General features: G+C 42.2%; 1 protein-coding gene across 1 annotated transcript in view; it reads right to left on the reverse strand.

The window, feature by feature from the left end:
• ERGIC1 (endoplasmic reticulum-golgi intermediate compartment 1) overlaps positions 1-26827 on the reverse strand; it is a 108778-nt gene that overhangs the window by 26428 nt on the left and 55523 nt on the right. The window contains exons 4-6 of the mRNA XM_069764101.1: positions 9686-9780; positions 6537-6661; positions 3827-3931 (exon numbers count right to left, since the gene is read on the reverse strand). Coding sequence (XP_069620202.1) covers positions 3827-3931; positions 6537-6661; positions 9686-9780 — 325 coding nt within the window. The remainder of the gene's footprint in view (positions 1-3826; positions 3932-6536; positions 6662-9685; positions 9781-26827) is intronic.

The following is a 26827-nucleotide window of genomic DNA, read 5'->3' on the forward strand; positions in this document are numbered from 1 at the left end:
GAAGCACAATTATATACAGTCCGAGAGAAAGGATGTGTTAGCCATAAAGGACTACTGAATTCAGGCTTAAAGAAGCACTCCTCGTCCTCCCATTAAATATTTTTATCCTCTTAATATATTGCAATCATCATATTATACAGCACTGTGCACTTACAATTGCTCATTTTGCCTTTCTACCCAGCTAATTCTTCTCTGCTCTATGTAGAAACAGGAAGTCTCTTGTCCTGGAGAAATCACTCCTTTCTTCAGCTCCTGACCCAGCTGCTCACCCCACCCGTCCCCTGCCATTAACTTTTACAGTGACCAATGACTCACAAGGAAAAACTTGACCTCCTGTTTCTCCATAGAGCTTAGTAGGATTCAGCTCGTCAGTTCTTAACCACATGTCATAGAGCTAATGGAAAAGAAAAGAATTAAGTGGGTAGAAAGGCAAAATGAGCAATTGTAAGTACACAGTGCTATATAATATGATTGCAATATATTAAGAGGATAACAATTTTGATAGGAGTGCTTAGTTAAGGCTCTAGAAAAAAAATGTCATTTTTTACAAGCGTGCACACTTTGGGTATTATCTTAGGACAGCTTTAGAATATTGCTCAGCTCTGGGTGTAAATATAAGGAGTTAGATAAATTTTTCTATCATAGCCAACAATAGCTTTTGAAGAAATCTCTGCTATAGCAGCTCTTTTGAGTGATCAAACCGGATGGGATAGCCTCCACTGCTTGAGCTTGTTTCCATTTAATCGGTTACCCTTGTTTAAGTCACTTACTAACCACTGCAAACTGGGAATACCCCTCCAAACCTGCGATGTGGGAGATGATGTGACCAAGTGTTCTAGCCAATGGGGTCTTTGCCAAAGTTGCTAATTTCTTATACTTATCCTTGAGGGGGCCACGCATACCAGGATGGGGATGAGGGGGGCATACATACCAGGATGGGGATGAAGGGGCCATACATACCAGGATAGGGATGAGGGGGCCATACATACCAGGATGGGGATGAGGGGAGCCATACATACCAGGATGGGGATGAGGGGACCATGCATATACCAGGATGGGGATGAGGGGACCATGCATATACCAGGATGGGGATGAGGGGACCATGCATATACCAGGATGGGGATGAGGGGACCATGCATATACCAGGATAGGGATGATGGGGATCATGCATATACCAGGATAGGGATGAGGGGACCTTGCATATACCAGGATGGGGATGAGGGGGCCATACATACCAGGATGGGGATTGAGGGGGCCATACATACCAGGATGGGGATGAGGGGGCCATACATACCAGGATGGGGATGAGGGGGCCATACATACCAGGATGGGGATTAGGGGGCCATACATATACCAGGATGGGGATGAGGAGGCCATGCATACCAGGATGGGGATGAGGAGGCCATGCATATACCAGGATGGGGATGAGGAGGCCATGCATACCAGGATGGGGATGAGGAGGCCATGCATACCAGGATAGGGATGAGGGGGCCATGCATACAAGGATAGGGACGAGGGGGCCATGCATACCAGGATAGGCATGAGGAGGCCATGCATACCAAGAAGGGGATGAGGGGGCCATGCATACAAGGATAGGGATGAGGGGGCCATGCATACCAGAATAGGGATGAGGGGACCATGCATACAAGGATAGGGATGAGGGGCCATGCATACCAGGATAGGCATGGGGAGGCCATGTATATCAGGATGGGGATGAGGGGACCATGCATACCAGGATAGACATGAGGAGGCCATGCATACCAGGATTGGAGACATGTCAATACCAGGATGGGGCTATTGGTACAGAACTGACCACATTTTTTGTTTCACTTTTTTTTCTTTTTTCCTCCTCTAAAACCCAGGGACATAACTACAATATGAGGACTTGGATGGGGACATGACTACAATATGGGAACCTGGATATAGGGACATTACGGGGACATATCTACAATATGATGACCTGGATATGGGGACATGACTACAATATGGGGACATGACTACAATATGGGGACATGACTACAATATGAGAACCTGGAAGGGGACATATCTACAATACGGGGACCTGGATGGGGACATATCTACAATATGGGGACATAACTATAATATGAATATGAGGACCGAGATATGGTGACATAACTACAATATGAGTGCACATTTGTTATCACCACATCCATAATGACCCAAGCCCTAAAAAATAAATTACAAAAACAGCAAAAATGTTCAAAAGGTCTATAAAAAAATGGTATCACTAAAAATGTCACTTTGTCCTCCAAAGAATGCAGCCCCTCAAACTCAATTGTTTTTCTATATGCGGCCCATATGCCCAGCAGAGACCCCTGCTCTAATATATCCCATAGAGATTGTTTGCTTGCGACCCACATGCAACAAAGAGCTGGCTCCCCTCTGAGTGAAGGGAACAGGTACCCGGTCAGAGCCACTTGCAGTCTCTGAAAAGGCCTCACTAGGGTGTAAAATGATGGTGTTCGGCTGTTGATTTGACAAACCCTGAAGACCGCATCAGACTTTGGTGGTTTTACCATAAATATGTGCTCTTTTTGAATACATGTTGGGATCCGTTTGGGACTGAAATAAGTCAGCTATTTTAGTGAGAGGAGCCAAATGATCTAGGTCACCGAAAGGAGCTTGACTCCCCATTACTAATACCCCACTTCTTGAGTAATGATATACCGGTAAGTAATGTTATTCCCTTCTCATCGCTAATCAGTGTACATATAAATATACACATGTTATGAGAACACTCCATGCCTCTGATTCGTCCGTCTCTTCGGATGACTTGTGTATACCAAGTGCCATATTATACCCTTAAAGCTTGGGAGTGTCTAAGGGTGGGTATGAAGGTTAGATAACATAGGTGGCATAATAAACAGTCATTGAGGTCATGTACTGAGCTCATCCAAACACCATCAGCACAAGACGCACATTCACACTGTACTCACTCCCATTGATGTAGGAAAACTAAAGAGATCACCAAGATTGCATTAAGCTACAGCTTACATGACCGTATCTTGCCACATCTTTAAAAAGCCGGTGCCAGCATTGTTCTGGTGACGCAATCGCTGGAGGCGATTTAATCACAAACTAGTCTTTGAGTAAACAGCAATGTTCCAGAAAAGTATATTGTCTGAAGTCAAGCACTCGGATGTTCCATGCCTCATCGCAGACAGAACACGGCTTCAATGTAACCATGGTCTATGTCTTTCAATAGATTTGCCGGTACAGGGGTTCTCAGATTCAGGAAACCCCTTGCGCCTCGTCTGTGGTTCTCACGTTCTAGCATTACCCATCATCGCCACATCAACAGGGTATATACACTAGATTCCTTGATAGGGCGTTGATCCAGGGAACTAGTCTGATTGCCGTATGTGGAGTCGGGAAGGAATTTTTTTCCCCAATGTGGAGCTTACTCTTTGCACATGGGTTTTTTTGCCTTCCTCTGGATCAACATGTTAGGTTAGGCTATGGGTTGAACTAGATGGACATATAGTCTTCCTTCAACCTTAATAACTATGTAACTATAATCTTCGAGAATTAAGAAAAACTTCATTAGCCTGAAAACGCAAGACATGACCTACTGGAGAAGTAATCATCAAGTGTCATATAACTAACTGCAGTGGTGCTGAAAATAGCATTAAACGTTCTTACAAGCTTTTCCTATGGTTGTTCCCCAATATAAACGATAACTGGTAATGGGCAATAAAGACATAAAAACATCTGCTCACTTCCCGTACGGCAGTGCGGCTTCTCCACAGTCGGTACTTTGCCCCCTTAATGGCTGTAATATAAGTCGGCCGATGTGCTTGCTTACCTGCAACGTATCCCCAAAGCTCAGCTTGTGAATGAAGTGGCTCATGTCAGGGTTCTGGGGCTGAGCTGTGGCACTGTGTGTGGACACATGGAAATTTCCAGGCACCTGAAACCAACCATCGGTAACATTACATTTATGAACTCTTACTACTCATTCATCAGAGTTGGCTCCATTCTACTTCGCTGTCGATTATGTGCCTAAGGTCTAGAGCAGCGATGGACAACCTGCAAAAACGTATCACTCCATCTGGGGCTGTACATTATAGTCAACAGACCAGAGGTCAATCAGAGCCTACCGGAGTCCCATTGAGCACAGTCTATTGTCTTCCACTGAGATTGTATATATAGAGCCAGAAAAACATCAGCACTGCCTAAATGGGTGCTAAACTCCCCCCAGGAAACTGGCTTCCTATCAAAGATCTAAAACTCCCCCTAAAAAAGGCAGCACATGCAAAATAGTGAAAAAACTAAGAACCCGTTCTTCACCAACATCAGCTACGTTTCGAGCCTTTCTCGAGCAGTCAGAAAAAAATTGAGAAAGGCTCCATATAAAGACCTGAAAAGTAGCTTGTGTTGATGATTAAAGGATAATTACTTTTTCGAAGAAAAAAAACACACATAGCTTGAAAAACCCTCTTTGGAGCGTGTGGCCATTGTGGAGGAGAGGGAACCAGCTACTGAACGCCTCAACGCACATTTCACTGCCTCTTGCGTTTTCGGTAGGGGGTCGAAACAGCAGTCAAGGTGAGCAGTAGCTGGGTCCCACTCCTCCATAATAGCCACTAGTAATTTACTGCTATAGGGAGACTTTTTAGAAGTATTCACAGAGATCATTTATTATGGTGTAATTCATGTGGTCTTACTCTGTCACAAGACCTACCAGATATATAAGTCGGGGTAATCCTTGACACTGATCTCTCCTGCAAACCACATATCCAAGCCCTTTCCACTTCCTGCCGACTTGAACTCAAAAATATTTCACGAATCCGTTCATTCCTCAACCAAGAATCTGCAAAAACCCTAGTCCATGCCCTCATCATGTCTCGCCTAGATTACTGCAACCTCCTGCTCTGTGGCCTCCCCTCGAACACTGTCGCACCCCTCCAATCTATTCTAAACTCTGCTGCCCGACTAATCCACCTGTCCCCCCCCCCTGCTATTCCCCGGCTTCTCCCCTCTATCAATCCCTTCACTGGCTCCCCATTGCCCAGAGACTCCAGTACAAAACCCTAACCATGATGTACAAAGCCATCCACAACCTGTCTCCTCCATACATCTGTGACCTCGTCTCCTGGTACTTTCCTGCATGCAACCTCCGATCCTCACAAGATCTCCTTCTCTACTCCCCTCTTATCTCCTCTTCCCACAATCATATACAAGATTTCTCTCGCGTATCACCCTTATTCTGGAACCCTCTACCACAACACATCAGACTCTCACCTACCATCGAAACCTTCAAAAAGAGCCTGAAGACCTACCTCTTCCGACAAGCCTATAACCTGCAGTAACCACTGATCCACCAAACCGCTGCATGACCAGCTCTACCCTCACCTACTGTATCCTCACCCATCCCTTGTAGATTGTGAGCCCTCGCGAGCAGGGTCCTCTCTCCTCCTGTACCAGTTATGACTTGTATTGTTTAAGATTATTGTACTTGTTTTTATTATGTATACCCCTCCTTACATGTAAAGCACCATGGAATAAATGGCGCTATAACAATAAATAATAATATATTTTTGCAGCGATTATAGCGATTATCGCTGTTTGTTGGTTCACATGGATTGGAACATGCTATAAATTGTTGATACACCTATACATGACCTCACATTTATGTACCATCTACCTTAACATGGATTTTCAACAGCGTCATTGCTGCATTTTTTGTTTCTGTATTTCGGTCAATGTTATGTACTGATTTTATGATAACAATTTTCTGCTGCCTTTATATATATTCTATGCATTTTAATTTTTTTATATACCTGTAGATATGTAGATTGTAGTGCTCCTTCATTTGACTACCTGTACATACCATACGTACGATAAAAGTTTCAAGCAGTATTATTTCTCATGACCTTTTTCTGTCTCTTGATATATATTCTTGGCAATTTTACAGTTGGTTGCACTTTAAAAAAATCAAATATATAACTGTGGTGAGAGTCAAAACCCTTGGCCAAAAAATAATAAGTTATTATGATGGCCAATGAGTCTAATATAATTTATTTTAAGTGCTAGGGAATCTTTTCTTTCCATTCACATCTACCTGAATTCCCCAGAGAAGGCTTTGAAGGGACTTGTATACTTGGCTCCACTCCAGACTAATGTCACAATGAATAGCTTCTATCTATGTACAATTATTCTAGTACGATTCGTGTCCCACCCATATTACGGCATGAGCTTTCACATAACCCACATCCATATATTATTAATTATTAACAACTCATGCAGACATAATTTGAAGACCCACATATAATTACATTTCATCACAAAAGTAACAGTGAACACACGGCTCGGTTATGTCAGGAATTCCACAAGCTCTGTGCCGCAGAATGGATTCCGCTATATAAATATGCCATTAATATGAATGTGGCTGTAAAGGAGAGGAATGTGTTACTCAAATCACCAAGGATGGAGCTTGTAGTAAAATACTACTACCTACTCATATACTGCATGCAAGGCAAGGGACATTAGTAAGTATAGCACAAGCACAGTACCTTGTTAATAGTGAAGCGGCCTTCAAATCGACATCCATTTCCATTATTCAGAGGGATCTTCATGGAGTTATCAATGTGTCCAACTTCATGTCTGCCCATTTCATCCTGAATATCCAGCCCCACCACTAAGAAGAAACGATAAATGTTCATATTATTTGTGTAACGTTTAAAATCTGCAGACCCCATCAGCTCAAACAACGCTGCTAAAAATCTGCAGACCCCATCAGTCCAAGCAACGCTGCTAAAAATCTGCAGACCCCATCAGCTCAAACAACGCTGCTAAAAATCTGCAGACCCCATCAGTCCAAGCAACGCTGCTAAAAATCTGCAGACCCCATCAGTCCAAGCAACGCTGCTAAAAATCTGCAGACCCCATCAGTCCAAGTAACGCTGCTGAAAATCCGCAGACCCCATCAGTCCAAGTAACGCTGCTAAAAATCTGCAGACCCCATCAGTCCAAGCAACTCTGCTAAAAATCTGCAGACCCCATCAGTCCAAGCAACTCTGCTAAAAATCTGCAGACCCCATCAGCTCAAACAACGCTGCTAAAAATCTGCAGACCCCATCAGTACAAACAACACTGCTGAAAATCTGCAGACCCCATCAGTCCAAGCAACGCTGCTAAAAATCTGCAGACCCCATCAGTCCAAGCAACGCTGCTAAAAATCTGCAGACCCCATCAGTCCAAGCAACGCTGCTAAAAATCTGCAGACCCCATCAGTCCAAGCAACGCTGCTGGAAATCTGCAGACCCCATCAGTCCAAGCAATGCTGCTGGAAATCTGCAGACCCCATCAGCTCAAACAACGCTGCTGAAAATCTGCAGACCCCATCAGCTCAAACAACGCTGCTGAAAATCTGTAGACCCCATCAGTCCAAGCAACGCTGCTAAAAATCTGCAGACCCCATCAGCTCAAACAACGCTGCTGAAAATCTGTAGACCCCATCAGTCCAAGCAACGCTGCTGAAAATCTGCAGACCCCATCAGTCCAAGCAATGCTGCTGGAAATCTGCAGACCCTATTAGTCCAAGTAAGACTGCTGAAAATCTTAAGCACCCCTTAGACCAATGAGTGTTTTTTTTGTTTTTTTTTGAGAGATAACTTTAATGTGCACATGCTGCGGGTCCGCAGCGGTTTCCCATGCGTTCACAGTACAATGTAAACCTATGGGAAATGCAATCCGCAAAACACATGCTGCGGAAAAAAACGTGCGAAAACGCAGCGGTTTACATTCCGCAGCATGTCGATTCTTTGTGCGGAATCCACAGCGGTTTTACACCTGCTCCATAATAGAAAACCGCAGGTGTAAAACCGCAGTGGAATCCACACAAAAACCGTGGTAAATCCGCAGGAAAAACGCACAGTTTAGCCCTGCGGATTTATCAAATCCACTGCAGAAAAATCCGCAGAGGATCTTTCTATGTGTGCACATACCCTAAATTGAACCGATCACATATATAAAAGTGAGGTGTAATCTGCCAGCAGCATATTGTAGGGAGACAGGAGCGGAGAAAATAGATGAATAATTTTTACTTGACATTGTGTAACTTGATTGAAATCTCAGGTCTTCCTATTCTGAAGAGTGCAGTGGGCAGTGTCAAGTATTGATTGACAGCCATTCCTGCAGAGCATGCATTCAGAGATGGCAGTCAATCTTCTCACCACCCTAAGGCCCCAAAGTATGGACAAAGCTGCGGCTACACGGCCGTATGAGTTACACCACAGAAATTCCTCGACAAATCACACAACCAAAAACATTTGTGCAATTTGTCTACAACTTGCCACTATTTTAGAGCTACAATCTTGCTGTAGCTCTAAAATAGGCTATGGACGGTCACTGTGAAACGCAGGAATCCAGTGACGGATCCTGTTTTTACATTTGAGCATGCCTGGAAGCATTTTCCCTCCCTCCCTCTCTCCTCCCCAGAAATTTCTCCATTGAAATTCAATACTTACAAGTACTGGGTACTTACAATTGCTCATTTTGCCTTTACTGGCAAAAAGTTGCATTGTCCACTAAAATATCATAAAATGCACACCAAAAATTCAGGGGTCCATAAATTCACTTTGGGGGAGACAGGAATGGAGTACATTTGTGCAAAAATGTAGCGCCTACTTAAAAAGCCACTCCCCCCACACACACATAAAATAGACTTTTAAAAGAAAACCATAATTTGGCGCAAATCAAAGAACGAGACAAAAAAGGCGAAAATGAAAATTCAATAATGTTAGTCCCCAAACACATAATAAAATAGGGGAGGGGGGCGGGCTCATGGCCGCATAGACCCTGAATAGCCGCTATTTTATTATATCTTTTACTTTAGCTGTTTATCTTTGAAAAGGTCAAGCAGGGACCAATGTTAGCTCTAATCATCTCAGGAGGGCTGAAACCAGTTTTGACTAGTTTTATTGGCGCCTTTTTAACGGTTTTTGATTGGTTGTTTATGCCTTTGGTGGTCTTTTTTTAAAGTATAAAAGGCCCTGATTGCTAGGTTTTTCTCCATTCCGTCGGGTGCATGAAGAGAAGAAGATCCCACCCTCCCTCCTTTTAATTATATCCTGTTGTTTATCTGTGGGAAAAAAGCCCATTTTATCGGTGGATTGGTTTTTATTCGAATTTTGGACATTTGATATGAGTAATTTATTTATGTATTATATTATTGAGTCTTTATGTAACCCAAAATAAACTTCATAGCCATTTTATTCCAACAAAAGTGATTTTTGTTTCTTTATTTACATGAATGGGTTTTGTGTGGCCATGAATTATGCCTGTAGAGTCCTATAAATGCATCCAGTCAATATAGACACATTCAGCCTTTGGCCATGTTACCGCTGAAGATAGCAGATTAGTTTAACAATGAGTATTTTCATTATGTTTTAGGGCTGCTTCAGACATCTGTGCTCCAAGTACAGACCACAATGCCCGAGCAAGTACAGCTTCATGTATGTCTAGGACGTGGTGACGCGCAGGAAAAAGAGCCATGCTAGTTTATGTGTTGCTATGTGCTCGGACCGATTTGCACGGATAGCGGACTATACTATAATAGCCAACGTGAAACGAGCTGCAAATTATAATGCTCTCATCCAGACTAATGCATCATATGAGCCCTAGAAGATGGGTACAGGAGACCTGAGAAATGCTTACTTACATTCACAGTTGAGGTTGGGTATGCTGATGTTCAGGCTCACATCTATTTTGCCACCACTCTCTTTATCGGGGTCATCTACGTACAGCTCATTAACACTGAAAAAGAAAACGCCAAAGTGATGACGGTGACTATGAAAAAAGATCAAGAATTCCTGAACATAAAATAGAAAACAGTCTCATTTTTATTAAAGCAATTCAAGTAGGATCAAATTTAGGATGTGCCAGCGCATGTGCAGTGTAAAAAGACAGAAAGTACAAGAACACGTTTCCAGGCAAAATTCAGATGACTTTATGAAACAAAGATGAATTTATGAAAAATATCAAGAATTCCTGAACATAAAATAGAAAACAGTCTCATTTTTATTAAAGCAATTCAAGTAGGATCAAATTTAGGATGTGCCAGCGCATGCGCAGTGTAAAAAGACAGAAAGTACAAGAACACGTTTCCAGGCAAAATTCAGATGACTTTATGAAACAAAGATGAATTTATGAAAAATATCAAGAATTCCTGAACATAAAATAGAAAACAGTCTCATTTTTATTAAATCAATTCAAGTAGGATCAAATTTAGGATGTGCCAGCGCATGCGCAGTGTAAACCACCAGAAAGCAGAGGAGGACATGTCTCTGAGCAAAACTATCTTAATGTGGAGCCCGATGATGGCAAACCGATATCCTGGGGTCATATTCAGCCTTTGCCTATCAATTTCAGTCCTCTAGTCGAGTCTACATCCCTTATGATGACTTTAACAGAGTGGTGGACAACAGAGCCGGCACTCCCTTGGTCACCATTGAAAACTCCGCCATCTGCCTTCTCTGCTCATGTTCTGCCTAGGTTTGGATACACACATCTATAGAGTTTGCCTACATGACTAATTTATTTCCGTGTCCCCTCTATATACAGCTCTGAATGGGTCTCTTCTTCTACAGAAGAAATACAGTGGGCACACACCACGTAGCAATTGTTTATTTTCTCCTTCTCCGACCATGATCATTGCTTCACAAGAGCCACCAAATTTGTAAACCACACAATGCATCAAATGTCCATTGGCACTAAGTAATACGGGGCTGGGAATTTACAGATGCTTCCATGTTTCTAATTTGTAAAGCATAGAATTATTTCTACTACAAACAACCCTAGTAAATTGAAACAGAGTAGAAATCTACTTTTGCTAATCTCATTTGGCAGATCTGGGTGTGAAGCTGATGGATGGAGGTAGTAATAAAACAATTATGTAACATCTCAGCAGGATGGATAAATGTGTTCTGCTACTTTAGAAACCGGAATATTTTGGGTGGGTTAAACGGGTGCGTTCCAGTCATTACTCACAAGGTGATTACAAAATTGAAAAAATAAAACTTAAGAAACTGGGTCAGAAAGGAAAAAGACAGTGAAAATCACCATCAGTATGGATGAATAATACAATGAAACAGAAAAAAAATACAACCTGAAGCTAGTCTGACAGATACAGGGGTGTAACTAGAACTCACGTCCTCACAGCAAAACGCAAACAGCAGCATAAGTAACAAATACCTAAAAGGTATTGATAATCGAGCCATATATCAGAAAGCCCAACTAGTAGGATTTCCCTACAATTACTTTGTTGTTGTTGTTGTTTAGTAGGGCCCCCTCAATCTCTGGACCCCACAAAGCTGCCACAGCTATTGGATGTCCATGAAAACAAAGCTGGTCTACATTTTTATGGTCACAAATTTTAACATTTATGGTTACTGAATAGATGGAACCACAAAAGGTCCAGAGATTAAAGGAAATATCATTAATAATGCCTTACCCCAGAACGAGCAGTGTAATTTTTGGGATGACCAATAAAAGCAGAGTAATGGAAAGTCTGCGTTATAAGAAAAAACAAAACAAAAAACAAACAACTCCACTACAGGCACTTTTATGTGGAATGAATGATGTGATAATGCAGAAGACCAGGAAGAGGTTTAACATTCATCTTGGCTAAAAAATATCCCATGTGAGACTCTACCCTCGGGAGGCAATCATGCGGAAGAATTTCAGGATAGTAGGCAGAGCAACGTGGAAATGTATGATCATCTATTCAGTATAAGACGACAAATTAACAAAAAATTGGGAATTATTGAAAGGAACGTCAAGTGAAAACAAGTTATTGGCTATCTGCAACCATGATTGCCCACTCCTGACATGGCCTGAGGGTAGTTACCGTATATGTGCCAGTTGAGAATTTATAAAACATTAGGTTGGCTGGCTCATCTGACATGCTTGATGACGAAAACACAACTTAACTATACCAAGAAAAACTGGAACAAGTAGAACAATTTCATGCCTGGAACAATCCCAGCTTGCCTGAAATGAGGGAATCTTCTCTGGCCGGCACGTCATTGCCATAATCTCAATCACAAGATGCAGTTTTGGCTTCAGCTTGTCTTTAGTAGATCTAGTGTTTTTAGGACTAGAAAAGAGCCGCGACATGGATAACGTGCAGCAGCTTCTAAGGGCGGGAGATTTATAAATGTGGGATTACAGATGTGGGATTCAGATAATAATAAATAGGTAGATATCAGAATCCCACCTTTATAACCCTCCTCTAATCGTTAGGGTGGAGAGTGGAACCAAAGATCTTACCACTCTCCGATGGTCTGCATCCTTTATGTATGACCTATTGGAACGCTTCATTTTAAAGTCTACAGGCTCCAGGTAAAGGTACCTTCACACTGAGCAACTTTACAATGAGAACGACAACGATCCGTGACGTTGCAGCGTCCTGATAGCGATCAGGATCCTGCTGTGAGATCGCTGGTTGTAGCTGAAAGTCCAGAACTTTATTTGGTCGTCAGGTCGGCGTGATTCGTCATGTTTGACAGCAAAAGCAACGATGCCAGCAATGTTTTTTCACGGAGCGAACAACCAGCGAGAACGTCACTGGATCGCTCCTGCATCGTTCTGGAGTTGCTGTGTTTGACATCTCTACAGCGACCTAACAGCGACGCTCTAGCGATGTTATTTAGGTCGGATCGTTGTCTATATCGCTGGAGCGTCGCTAAATGTGACGGTACCTTAAAAGGTTTGCTGCCAGGTTATCCCGAAAATCACTAGCTGAGTGATGGGGCCCCAAGCAGCCTAGTCTCAGACCACCCTTCTAAAAACAAAAGAAAAATCAGAGGAAAATCCTTTTATGTTTATAGGGAGAATTTAATAAAAATCTGAAACCTTTTCACAACTGTAAATCCACAAGGCATTAATAATGAAAATATAAGTGAAAACGTCACACAATGACAGATCCTAGTATCGATCTAGAACAGGGGTGGGCAATTCACTTTCCCCGAGAGGCTACATAAGAGACCGTGACTGCTGAGGAGGGCAGAACAAAGCCTAAAATTAATGCTGCTGAAAACTAGTATCAACATATTCTAATTATTTCATAGATATATTAATATTAGCACTTAATATCGAACAGAATTAAGTATGATGGCATCCCCTATATACACTATAAGCCGCCACAGCCCACTTACATTATGAGCCCTCTCACAACCCCTATATACAGTATGTCCTCCACATAACCCGCTATATACAATGTAAGTCCCCCACATAGCCCGCTATATATAAAGTGAAAATCCAGCATCACATCCATGGATAAAAAAAAATGATTTCTTTATTAAATCAAGGATACAATCCTTTTCAAGTAAAGTAAGGTATGGACAGAGGGGTGGACTTACACGTTGCAAACCAAATGGCTAATAGTCATGATAATAAAAAAAAGCATTTTTTTAATCCATGGATGTGATGCTAGGTTTTCACTTTGTTTCTCCCGCTTGCTACCAACAGAGCACTCCATGTACCGCCCATACTTAATTGCACAAGCTGAATTGAACATAGGTGAGCCTAACTTTTCGCTTTATAATTGTCCCCAGATACAGTATGAGCCCCCATATAGCCCCTATATACAGTATGAGCCCCCACATAGCCCCCTATATACAGTATGAACCCCCACATAGCCCCCTATATACAATATGAGCCCCCTCATAGCCTCCTATACACATATAAAAGAAAAACAAAAAAAGACACAGCATACCTCACTCCCATTTTCCTAGTGCTCTGACCCTGACTCCGGTGCAGTGACTCTCTGAGTCTCACACTCCAACTGGTGGAACATGGAGTTGGCGGCTCCTTCCTATGCAAAATGTATACACCGCTGTCTACATTATCAGGTAATAGTGACATCGTGAAGCAGGCGGCGGAGGGCATGGGCATAATGCAGCCCATACGCCATGGTTTAGCCCTTCAGCTGTCACGGTCTGCAGGCCAGACTGGAGAAACAAAAGGGCTGGATGTGGCCCGCAGGCCAACTTTGCCCAGCTCTGATCTAGGATATGGCTCGTGTAATATTTCTACTTCTTTTTGGGAATTTCATTTAGAAAGTTTGGAGAAGAGAAGACGCTGGCCTTTAGCCAACAGGAGTAATTCAAGGTCCCAAAACTTGTGCAACTACACAAATGCTGGCATCAATAGTTGGCGTTATGCAAGATACACCTTTACAAAACAGACTAATAAAGCCACAAAATGTCTTATATAACCATTTACATATAGTATTTATACTGGAGCAGCTTTATTTGGCTGTTAGTAACGGTTGTAATTATCATGGAAACTAGGTTATTGATAATAATTACATTTAATTATAGGGAAACCACACGATATCAGCCAGGGAGACGTCAGCAGGAGTAGAGAGCATGAGTCGCAGGAACAGATTAGGATTTTGAAAACTAGTCATCAGCAGAGACCATGCACTGTAAGACCACCACTGCCCATAATCATGTTGTACCAGCACGGGTAGAACGTAGCACAGTGTTTAACCTTTATATATTCCCAATTACCGTAATTTTATGCAGAGAAGGTCATGAGGGCCAGCAATTACATGTCACCACTGAACGAAAACTGAAGAAAATGGTGCACAAAAGTCTATTTATGGAAGCAGAAAAATCAAGGTTGTTTAGATTCTCACTTACACTAAGCCCCAAAGGCTCTATTCACATTAGCATGTTATTTGGGGGCAACACCTCCAATTAGACATGTAGTATAGTTCTCCTGATAAGCTGTGTCACTTACCCCATGGTTGAGACCATTAACAGCTGTCACTATATGAGTGGTCATAACCATGGATACCTAAGAAACTGCAATGCCCTGCACATTCTAATTGGAGGCATTTTCTAATTTTATTACACCTACTACATATTGGGATAGGAGTTTGGAGATGGGAACACCCCTTTAATTCTTCAGCCTTTTGTTCAAATTTGTCAAATCTTTCAGAAATGGAATTGTGCACTATCACACTGCTGAATGTCTCCATTATCAATGGCTTGCATTGTTGACCCACCACTATGTCCGACTTCCCACCATAAAGAAAACTTATTCCATTTAAATTCATTTCTGCTGTATTCATTCTATATATTGTGATGTTTCACTATTATTAACATGTGAATGCGGCCTCACTGATTCTGGGACAGTTTTTACTTTTCTTCTGTGCCCTGCCATTATGTAAAGTTATGCGCCTGGTAATAACGGTGCACATTTTCCCTTCACCCAACTGGGCGTGTACCACAGACCTTCTTTGTGGATGTCTGTGTTTTCTCCTCCGATGCTGGCCAATCAAAACATGGCCACACCCACAGAAGTTCTGGGCTACACGCCCAATTGGTTGAAGGGAAAATTTTCACCATTAATACTGGGGGGCATAACTTTGGAACAGAGGGGCACAGAAGAAAAAGAAAAACTGTTCCGGAGTCAGTGGATCAGCACCAATGAAATGAGGCACTCAGGTTAAATTAAGAAAAATAAAACATACTCGAACTAGGAATGCAATAGAATATTACTTTCGGACTACCAGACCTTTGGGAACACTTATAAGAACTAGCAGAAAAAGGGTCATTGCCCATCCAACCTAGCAGCCCACATGACTACTACCAGTCAATACCGCATTCTATAAATGACGGATGAAGATTGTTGGGGTCTTTGAACACATTTTATTTTTCTGTTTCAGGAAACTCTCCAGTGAGGCATTTCTCGCTTCCTAAGGCAGTTTTGCAAAATTTTGAAAGCCTTTTTGCAAAGTATTTTTTTCCCCTGCAGTGTTATTTGCAGCTTTTTGATTGGCCATTGCATAGTTTGGACCTTTGTAGATTAGGAGCCACTTCAAAAGAAGTGACATGCTCTTACAGCAGGGTGTATTCCACTAATACCAAATTACTGTACTGTACATTCTATGCTACTACACCAATCCTGAGAGAAGGCGTCCATCAGTACGTAATAAAGGGAATAGAAAAAAGGAATTACTATGAGACAAGACCATATAATGAGGCAACTCAAAATGAAACCCGTATCAGGGATACTAATTAGCCATTAGTACTGCAGGTCCCCTAATTAAAAAGGAAGACTTACATAAACATATTGGTCATAGCTTCACCGTTTTCTACTTTGGAATGTAAAGCACAGGTATAAAGGAGGTCACGTATCTGAAGCATTCCTCCTCATCAAAAGCTGCATACCAATGTAATAACATAAGAATGTAAAAAAGTGCTTCATCGCTATCCTGATAAGATGCACGCAATCCTTGGTTTTCTTTTGGGTATTAAGGAGGAAGTAAAACATTCCTAAGAGGCGCTGTTATTAGGGACTAGGTCACAAGTGAGCAGACAAAATGGCTCTTCAAAGCCAAACTACTATCTGCTTACTAAGTGGGTACCAGCAGAGCCCGATGTAGCAGAGCTCCGATGTAGCAGAGCTCCGATGTAGCAGAGCTCCGATGTAGCAGAGGTCCAATGTAGCAGAGGTCCAATGTAGCAGAGCTCCGATGTAGCAGGCTGCTATTGGATTGGTTGCACACTACAATCGGCGCTCCCTCACAACCCTTACAAAGTCCATATAGCCTACAGCCGCAGTAATACAATACAGACCTATGCCAAACAATGCTTTAGAACCATCACATACACAAATCTATTGAAGTGTTAACTGTATTCCTACCACAGTCGCCAATCGTCCAGAAATTCCTGGACAGTTGGCAAAATTGGGCACTTTTTTTTCCCCTATCTGTAAAAAAGAATGTAAGGCGTCCGTGACGTTTTTGAAGCTGAAGAAACTTTTATACCAATTATTTTGACTTTAATTATCATTTTATAGCGAATACAGCCAACATCTTCATATCAGCATTATAGGCTATGGACCTGCATCAATTAGAATCATAAGGATTTATTAAGGTTTTTCAATGTTTCTGTTATAAATACGGTATTGTCTGTCCATGATTTTGTGATAAGCTGTCCAGAAAAAAATAAAGTCAACCATGAGGCCTACATGTTATTTTCCAAAGAATAAAGACTAATTTGGTCTCAAAAAGAACCTGTCATCAGGTCAGAAGTGGCTAGTTTCTTACTGTTCCCATGAGAAATTCAGGGTTTTTTTTTTAATCCACCGTGCAGTTCCAAAGATATCGGCCTTTTTATTTAATGGTAATTTTTAGAAGATCTGTGCAGAGCAGGAGAGGAATCTTACTGAGACCTGAGCGGAGGGTTCAGGAGCTGAGCAGCTAAAGGACCTTCCACTTGAAAGGTTCTTGAGTTAGGCTGCCGTCACACTAGCAGTATTTGGTCAGTATTTTACATAAGTATGTGTAAGCCAAAACCAGGAGTGGGTGATAAATACAGAAGTGGTGACGTGTTTCTATTATACTTTTCCTCTGATTGTTCCACTCCTGGTTTAGGCTTACAAATACTGATGTAAAATACTGACCAAATACTGCTAGTGTGACAACAGCCTTAAAGGGGTACTATGTGGAGATACAAAATGTTCGTATTGTCCCTGCCCTTGTGAGGATGGCTTCTACAAATGGATAATGATCCTAAACACACGTCAAAATCATAATAAACGATCTCAAAAGGCAGAAGCTGAAGGTTTTACGATGGTCCTCACAGTCCCCTGATCTGAACATCATTGAAAATCTGTGGCTAGACTTCGAAACAGCAGTGCATGCAAGACGACCCAGGAATCTCACAGAAATGGAAACATTTTCCAAGGAAGAAAATCCATCAAACAAGAATGGAAAGACTCTTGGATGGCTACAAAAAGCATTTACAAGCTGTGATACTTCAAAAAAGGAGGTGCTGCAAGGTACCAACCATGCAGGGTGTCCAAACTTTTGCGTTGGCCCATTTTTTTTTTAAAATGTAGAAGATGAAAAAAAAAAATTATATTATATATAATGCGTCAATATTCATTACTTAAATGAGCGGTACCACGTGACCGCTGAACACAGGAAGAGCTGCCCGGAGACCATGGGACATGCAGGGACAGCGCCAGGAGCAGATGAGTCAGTATGTCACCGCTCCCCTGACGACCCCCCCCCACCCCCCCCGTTGACAATGACTTGAGTATAAGCCGAGAGGGTCACTTTCAGCCCAAAAAAGTGGGCTGAAAATCTCGGCTTATACTCGAGTGTGTGTGTGTGTGTGTATGTATGTATGTATGTGCCATCTTTAACTTCAGGCCTTTTAGACATCATTTCATCTTCAACTTGTTTAACTGTTCACAATAACAGTAATTCTGACCAGGGGTGCCCAAATATTAAATTGCACTGTAGACACATATTAACATCCTATTATAAATCTATAAGTATTACTATGACGTTGGACTCCGCTTTCACACTATATCGGCTTCCACTCTTCTAGGAAGGCTTCTCCAATATTTTGGAGTAAGTCTGTGGGAATTTTTGCCTGTTCATCCAGAAGGTGGTCAGACACGGACGTTGGATGAGCATTCCTGGCTCGCAATCTTCAATCTAGTTCATCTCAAAGGTGTTTGATGGAGTAAAGGTCAGAGCTTGGTGCAACCAGTCACGTTCTTCCACACTGAACTCGCCCAACAATGCATTTATGTACCTTGCTTTGTCATGGTGGAACAGAACAGGGCTTTCTCTAAACTGCTCTCACCAAGTTGGAATCATACAATTGTCCAAACCAGGGTGGATAAAAATCAATGATTTTTTATTAAAAAAAAAAAAAAAAAAAAATCGGGATTTTTTTTATTTAACCCCTCTGTGACCTTAGACGTACTATCCCGTCGAGGTGCCCTGGGCTTATCTGACCCTGGACGGGATAGTACGTCATAGCCGATCGGCCGCGCTCACGGGGGGAGCGCGGCCGATCGCGGCCGGGTGTCAGCTGCTTATCGCAGCTGACATCCGGCACTATGTGCCAGGAGCGGTCACGGACCGCCCCCGGCACATTAACCCCTGGCACACCGCGATCAAAGATGATCGCGATGTGCCGGCGGTGCAGGGAAGCACCGCGCAGGGAGGGGGCTCCCTGCGGGCTTCCCTGAGCCCCCCGCAGCAACGCGATGTTGCTGCGAGGGTCTCCTCACCTCCCTCCCTGCTCGAGCCCCGGATCCAAGATGGCCGCGGATCCGGGTCCTGCAGGGAGGGAGGTGGCTTCACAGAGCCTGCTTAGAGCAGGCACTGTGAAGGCTGCAGCGCTGCATGTCAGATCAGTGATCTGACAGAGTGCTGTGCAAACTGTCAGATCACTGATCTGTGATGTCCCCCCTGGGACAAAGTAAAAAAGTAAAAAAAAAATTTTCCAAATGTGTAAAAAAAATAAAAAAAAATATTCCAAAATAATGAAAAAAAAAAAAAAATATTATTCCCATAAATACATTTCTTCATCTAAATAAAAAAAAAAAACCAATAAAAGTACACATATTTAGTATCGCCGCGTCCGTAACGACCCGACCTATAAAACTGTCCCACTAGTTAACCCCTTCAGTAAACACCGTAAGAAAAAAAAAAAAAAAAACGAGGCAAAAAACAACGCTTTATTATCATACCGCCGAACAAAAAGTGGAATAACACGCGATCAAAAGGACAGATATAAATAACCATGGTGCCGCTGAAAGCGTCATATTGTCCCGCAAAAAAAGAGCCGCCATACAGCATCATCAGCAAAAAAATAAAAAAGTTATAGTCCTGAGAATAAAGCGATGCAAAAATAATTATTTTTTCTGTAAAATAGTTTTTATCGAATAAAAGCACCAAACCATAAAAAAATGATATAAATGAGGTATCGCTGTAATCGTACTGACCCGAAGAATAAAACTGATTTATCAATTTTACCAAACGCGGAACGTTATAAACGCCTCCCCCAATAGAAATTCATGAATAGCTGGCTTTTGGTCATTCTTCCTCACAAAAATCGGAATAAAAAGCGATAAAAAAATGTCACGTGCCCAAAAATGTTTTCAATAAAAACGTCAACTCGTCCCGCAAAAAACAAGACCTCACATGACTCTGTGGACCAAAATATGGAAAAATTATAGCTCTCAAAATGTGGTATTGCAAAAAATATTTTTTGCAATAAAAAGGGTCTTTCAGTGTGTGACGGCTGCCAATCATAAAAATCCGCTAAAAAACTCGCTATAAAAGTAAATCAAACCCCCCTTCATCACCCCCTTAGTTAGGGAAAAATAAAAAAAAATGTATTTATTTCCATTTTCCCATTAGGGCTAGGGTTAGGGCTAGGATTAGGGTTAGGGCTAGGGCTAGGGTTAGGGCTAGGGCTAGGGTTAGGGCTAGGGTTAGGGCTAGGGTTAGGGCTAGGGCTAGGGCTAGGGTTAGGGCTAGGGTTAGGGCTAGGGTTAGGGCTAGGGTTAGGGTTAGGGCTAGGGTTAGGGTTAGGGCTAGGGTTAGGGCTAGGGTTAGGGTTGGGGCTACAGTTAGGGTTGGGGCTAAAGTTAGGGTTAGGGTTTAGATTACATTTACAGTTGGGAATAGGGTTGGGATTAGGGTTAGGGGTGTGTCAGGGTTAGAGGTGTGGTTAGGGTTACCGTTGGAATTAGGGTTAGGGGTGTGTTTAGATTAGGGTTTCAGTTATAATTGGGGGGTTTCCACTGTTTCGGCACATCAGGGGCTCTCCAAACACGACATGGCGTCCGATCTCAATTCCAGCCAATTCTGCGTTGAAAAAGTAAAACAGTGCTCCTTCCCTTCCGAGCTCTCCTGTGTGCCCAAACAGGGGTTTACCCCAACATATGGGGTATCAGCGTACTCAGGACAAATTGGACAACAACTTTTGTGGACCAATTTCTCCTGTTACCCTTGGGAAAATACAAAACTGGGGGCTAAAAAATAATTTTTGTGGGAAAACAAAAAGATTTTTTATTTTCACGGCTCTGCGTTATAAACTGTAGTGAAACACTTGGGGGTTCAAAGTTCTCACAACACATCTAGATAAGTTCATTGAGGGGTCTAGTTTCCAATATGGGGTCACTTGTGGGGGGTTTCTACTGTTTAGGTACATTAGGGGCTCTGCAAACGCAATGTGACGCCTGCAGACCAATCCATCTAAGTCTGCATTCCAAATGATGCTCCTTCCCTTCCGAGCCCTCCCATGCGCCCAAACGGTGGTTCCCCCCCACATATCGGGTATCAGCGTACTCAGGACAAATTGGACAACAACATTTAGGGTCCAATTTCTCCTGCTAACCTTGGAAAAATACAAAACTGGGGGCTAAAAAATAATTTTTGTGGGAAAAAAATTTTGTTTTATTTTTATGGCTCTGCATTATAAACTTCTGTGAAGCCCTTGGTGGGTCAAAGTGCTCACCACACATCTAGATAAGTTCCTTAGGGGGTTTACTTTCCAAAATGGTGTCACTTGTGGGGGGTTTCAATGTTTAGGCACATCAGTGGCTCTCCAAACGCAACATGGCGTCCCATCTCAATTCCTGTCAATTTTGCATTGAAAAGTCAAACGGCGCTCCTTCCCTTCCGAGCTCTCCCATGCGCCCAAACAGTGGTTTACTGCCACATATGGGGTATCAGCGTACTCGGGACAAATTGGACAACAACTTTTGAGGTCCAATTTCTTCTCTTACCCTTGGAAAAATAAAAAATTGGGGGCAAAAATATAATTTTTGTGAAAAAATATGATTTTTTATTTTTACGGTTCTGCATTATAAACTTCTGTGAAGCACTTGGTGGGTCAAAGTGCTCACCACACCTCTAGATAAGTTCCTTAGGGGGTCTACTTTCCAAAATGGTGTCACTTGTGGGGGGTTTCAATGTTTAGGCACATCAGTGGCTCTCCAAACGCAACATGGCGTCCCATCTCAATTCCTGTCAATTTTGCATTGAAAAGTCAAATAGCGCTCCTTCCCTTCCGAGCTCTCCCATGCGCCCAAACAGTGGTTTACTGCCACATATGGGGTATCAGCGTACTCAGGCCAAATTGGACAACTTTTGAGGTCCAATTTCTTCTCTTACCCTTGGAAAAATAAAAAATTGGGGGCAAAAATATAATTTTTGTGAAAAAATATGATTTTTTATTTTTACGGTTCTGCATTATAAACTTCTGTGAAGCACTTGGTGGGTCAAAGTGCTCACCACACATCCAGATAAGTTCCTTAGGGGGTCTACTTTCCAAAATGGTGTCACTTGTGGGGGGTTTCAATGTTTAGGCACATCAGTGGCTCTCCAAACGCAACATGGCGTCCCATCTCAATTCCTGTCAATTTTGCATTGAAAAGTCAAATAGCGCTCCTTCCCTTCCGAGCTCTCCCATGCGCCCAAACAGTGGTTTACTGCCACATATGGGGTATCAGCATACTCAGGACAAATTGGACAACAACTTTTTGGGTCCAATTTCTCCTGTTACCCCTGGTAAAATAAAACAAATTGGAGCTGAAGTAAATTTTTTGTGTAAAAAAGTTAAATGTTCATTTTTATTTAAACATTCCAAAAATTCCTATTAAACACCTGAAGGGTTAATAAACTTCTTGAATGTGGTTTTGAGCACCTTGAGGGGTGCAGTTTTTAGAATGGTGTCACACTTGGGCATTTTCTATCATATAGACCCCTCAAAATGACTTCAAATGAGACGTGGTCCCTAAAAAAAAAATGGTGTTGTAAAAATGAGAAATTGCTGGTCAACTTTTAACCCTTATAACTCCCTAACAAACAAAAAAATTGGTTCCAAAATTATGCTGATGTAAAGGAGACATGTGGGAAATGTTACTTATTAAGTATTTTGTGTGACATATCTCTGTGATTTAATTGCATAAAAATTCAAAGTTTGAAAATTGCGAAATTTTCAAAATTTTCGCCAAATTTCCGTTTTTTTCACAAATAAACGCAGGTACTATCAAAGAAATTTTACCACTATCATGAAGTACAATATGTCACGAGAAAACAATGTCAGAATCACCAGGATCCGTTGAAGCGTTTCGGAGTTATAACCTCATAAAGGGACAGTGGTCAGAATTGTAAAAATTGGCCTGGTCATTAACGTGCAAACCACCCTTGGGGGTAAAGGGGTTAAATCGGATTTTTTTTATTTAAATCGGATTTTTTTCAATAAACTGCTTTTTGAGGAAAATATTTTACCATCCAAAGGTTCTTCCATCATGAGATAAAGCTGAGTTGTTTAACTCAGTAGAATAAAGGCTGTATATGTGTAACATTCACAATGCCATGCTCTTCCAGAGGTTTCTGTAGGATTAGTGGGCAGTTTCTCTCCTATATCATCACAGACGCTCGCTTTACTTACGCAGTTCTCAAAACTGAATTTGACTCCGCAGAGGTCCCAGCCTCTTCTTCACGGCAAAAATGAGTTGAGAAAAAGACCTTAATCCTATTGTTCTACAAACCTATGAATACAGAATCAACCCCTTCAGTGCCAAGTCCAAGAAGTTAGACAATATGTTTCTGATTGTTTGGAGTGGAATAGATCTGCACAACACAAGAATGTGAATCTAAGTGTGAGGAGGAGGAAGGGCAAGGAGGATGAAGCTGAGTCATCACCGCACTTCTCATGATGTTGCCTCATTCGCGCCACCAGGCCTTGCATCTCTTTGTTGCATCGTTTGCATTTTGCACGCATGCCTGCCTTACCGATAGGCGAAGGAGCTTCATTAAAATATTCCCAAACTGGGTCTCTTTTACGGCCTGCTGCCATTATAAGGAAAGAATGTAATAAACCTCAGATCGTACACACAAACAGATCCAGACTTGTCTGTCTGTGGCTATGCTGCAGTATTGTGCTCAAAGTTTCACTTTAATTTTCTTGTCTGCTTGCCCTTCCTCCTCCTCACACTTAGATTCACATTCTTCTTGTGTTGTGCAGATCTATTCCACTCCAAACAATCAGAAACATATTGTCTAACTTCTTGGACTTGGCACTGAAGTGGTTGATTCTGTATTCATAGGTTTGTAGAACAATAGGATTAAGGTCTTTTTCTCAACTCTGTTCATGTTGTAACATTGTTGCCATGAAGAAGAGGCTGGGACCTCTGCAGAGTCAAATTCAGTTAGGTAGAAACTTTGATTTAAATCATTGATTTAAATCAAGCCTTACTGACTAGTGATTTAAATCGTGATTTAAATCAGTTAGATTTAAATCAAATCCACCCTGGTCCAAACTGTCTTGGCATGCTGAATCATTAAGATTTCCTTTCGCTGGAACTAAACGGCCTAGGTCAATCATTAAAAAAACGATTCCATGGCATTATCCCTTCTGCAGAAACCTTTACAGTTGCTGGAGAAGGTGCTCTCAGGCAGGTAACGTTCTACTGGCATTCACTAAACCTTGACTTGTCCATCTGACTGCCACATGAGAAACATGCTTAGCCACTCCACAGAACACACTGCTAAAGCTCCAAAGTCCAGTTCAAGTGCGCTTTCCACGACTCCATCCAACACTTGGCATTGTGCTTGGTAACACAACAACTGCATACAGCTAATCAGCCGTACAGACCCATGCCCTGAAGGTCATAGGATACACTTTTTGTGCTGATGTTAATGGAAGTGGAGATTTAGACTCTTCGGTTACTGAATCAGCGAAGTGTTGACGATTTTTAAGCAATAGGAACCTCATCAATCGGTGACCCTACTCTATTAATATACGTGGTCCTTCACTTCGAGGGCAAGTTCCTCTGACTCCTAAATATTTCCACTGTATAATAATAGCACCCACATTTGATCATGGAATATGTAGGAGGGAGGACGTTTCATGAATTGACTTGCATAACTAATAGTAGCGCCCTCAACTTCACGGAGCTCTTTAGAATGGCCTAGTCTTTACCAAATGTTATAAAGGCATGTACTCGACTAAATGAAAAATCTGAAATCAATGATTACTAAGGGCAACCAAGTATAATTGTCCATATACATATACACTAATCAGCTGTAACCATAAAACCACCAACCGGTGAGGTAAACATTGAAGTTTGTGTTGGAATTAGGAAAGCATCTGAAACATTTTGACAAAGACTAGATTTTAATGGTGAGACAACAAGGTCATACAATCTCTACAAGCATGGGCTTCTTTTGTTTCCATTATTCAACAGTTATTACCCAGCAAATATGTTGCAAGGAATGGTAACTTCTGACCCAGTGACAAGGTCATGAGCAAAAAGCACACGGACGTGTGAGAAGCAGTGTCGTCCGGCCATGCAGAACAGCTATGGTAGCACAGAATACTAAGAGAAACGTCACAATACACGATGCATCACCGCCTACGTAGCCGCACACGACAGTGCCAAGCTGTACTGTGCACCTCCAAAGTGGTCAGCAGATCATCACAAGACAGCAACAAAAGAAATCATGGGTTCTTTGAATTGTCCTTCAAAGAGACCAAATCTTAAAGGGGTTGCCCTCTTTCAGGAAATGTTTGTTCCTAGCTACAGTTTATTACAATAAAAGGAAAAAAGTGCATTACTCCCCAAAGTCCAGGTCTTCGACAGTGCCGCTGCTCCGGATATCCAGTATTGGCTATGGAGCAGACATGACTGGAAGCCAGTCAGTAATCTACGTGGCTCATGTAGAAGAAACACCCCACCACTGAGCTCACCGATTGGCTGCGGCGCTGTTGTGTCGACAGCACTGCAATGTCGAAAATCAGGAGGACCAACAGACTCAGAAGGCAAACCTGGTGATGAGCAAAGAGCAGTTTGGTTGTTTTTTTCCTACGCCTTGGGACTGGGTTTTCTGAAAGGGGATAGCCCCTAAATACCACTAATCATCTGTGTAGGACGTGTATTAGCAACTAATCCAGTCCATGGAGACCCTACCTCGAAACTACCATGTTTAAAAAGGTCCCTCTGCTAAAATCTCGGTGTCAGGTACAAATTAACGGCAATCAATCACTAGGTTTTTGCTACTTAATCTGAGAGCAGCATAATGTAGATATAGAGACCCTAATTGCAGTCATGTTTCACTTACTGGGCTGTTTGCTATAGTTTTGATAAAATATCACCAGTAGATTATCATTTGAGGGACTAGGGGTACCGTCACACAGTGGCATTTTGATCGCTACGACGGCACGATTTGTGACGTTCCAGCGATATATTCGTGACGTTCCAGCGATCTCGCTGTGTCTGACACGCTCCTGCGATCAGGGACCCTGCTGAGAATTGTACGTCGTAGCAGATCGTTTGAAACTTTCTTTCATCGTCTAGTGTCCCGCTGTGGCGGCATGATTGCATGGTGTAACAAAGGTGTGCACGATATTGTATACGATGTGCGCATAGTAACCAACGGCTTCTACATCGCACATACGTCATGAAATTTATCGCTCCAGCTTCGTACATTGCAAAGTGTGACAGCAGTCTACGACGCTGGAGCGATATTGTTACGATGCTGGAGCGTCACGGATCGTGCCGTCGTAGCGATCAAAATGCCACTGTGTGACGGTACCCTAGTAGACCTGCTGCTGTGCAGTCCTCAATATTTATGAGCTCTGTGTAACCCTGCCCCTACCAATGATTGGTAGATTCCTGTGTACCTTGTCCATGGGCAGAAAGCTGCCTATCAGTGGTGGGGGGTTATTCAGAGCTCAGCAATCAGAACAGCTACAGTGGGGCAAAAAAGTATTTAGTCAGTCAGCAATAGTGCAAGTTCCACCACTTAAAAAGATGAGAGGCGTCTGTAATTTACATCATAGGTAGACCTCAACTATGGGAGACAAACTGAGAAAAAAAAATCCAGAAAAATCACATTGTCTGTTTTTTTAACATTTTATATGCATATTATGGTGGAAAATAAGTATTTGGTCAGAAACAAAATTTCATCTCAATACTTTGTAATATATCCTTTGTTGGCAATGACAGAGGTCAAACGTTTTCT

Source organism: Ranitomeya imitator, chromosome 4 (assembly GCF_032444005.1).
Source record: "Ranitomeya imitator isolate aRanImi1 chromosome 4, aRanImi1.pri, whole genome shotgun sequence".
Taxonomy (NCBI): Eukaryota; Metazoa; Chordata; class Amphibia; order Anura; family Dendrobatidae; genus Ranitomeya; species Ranitomeya imitator.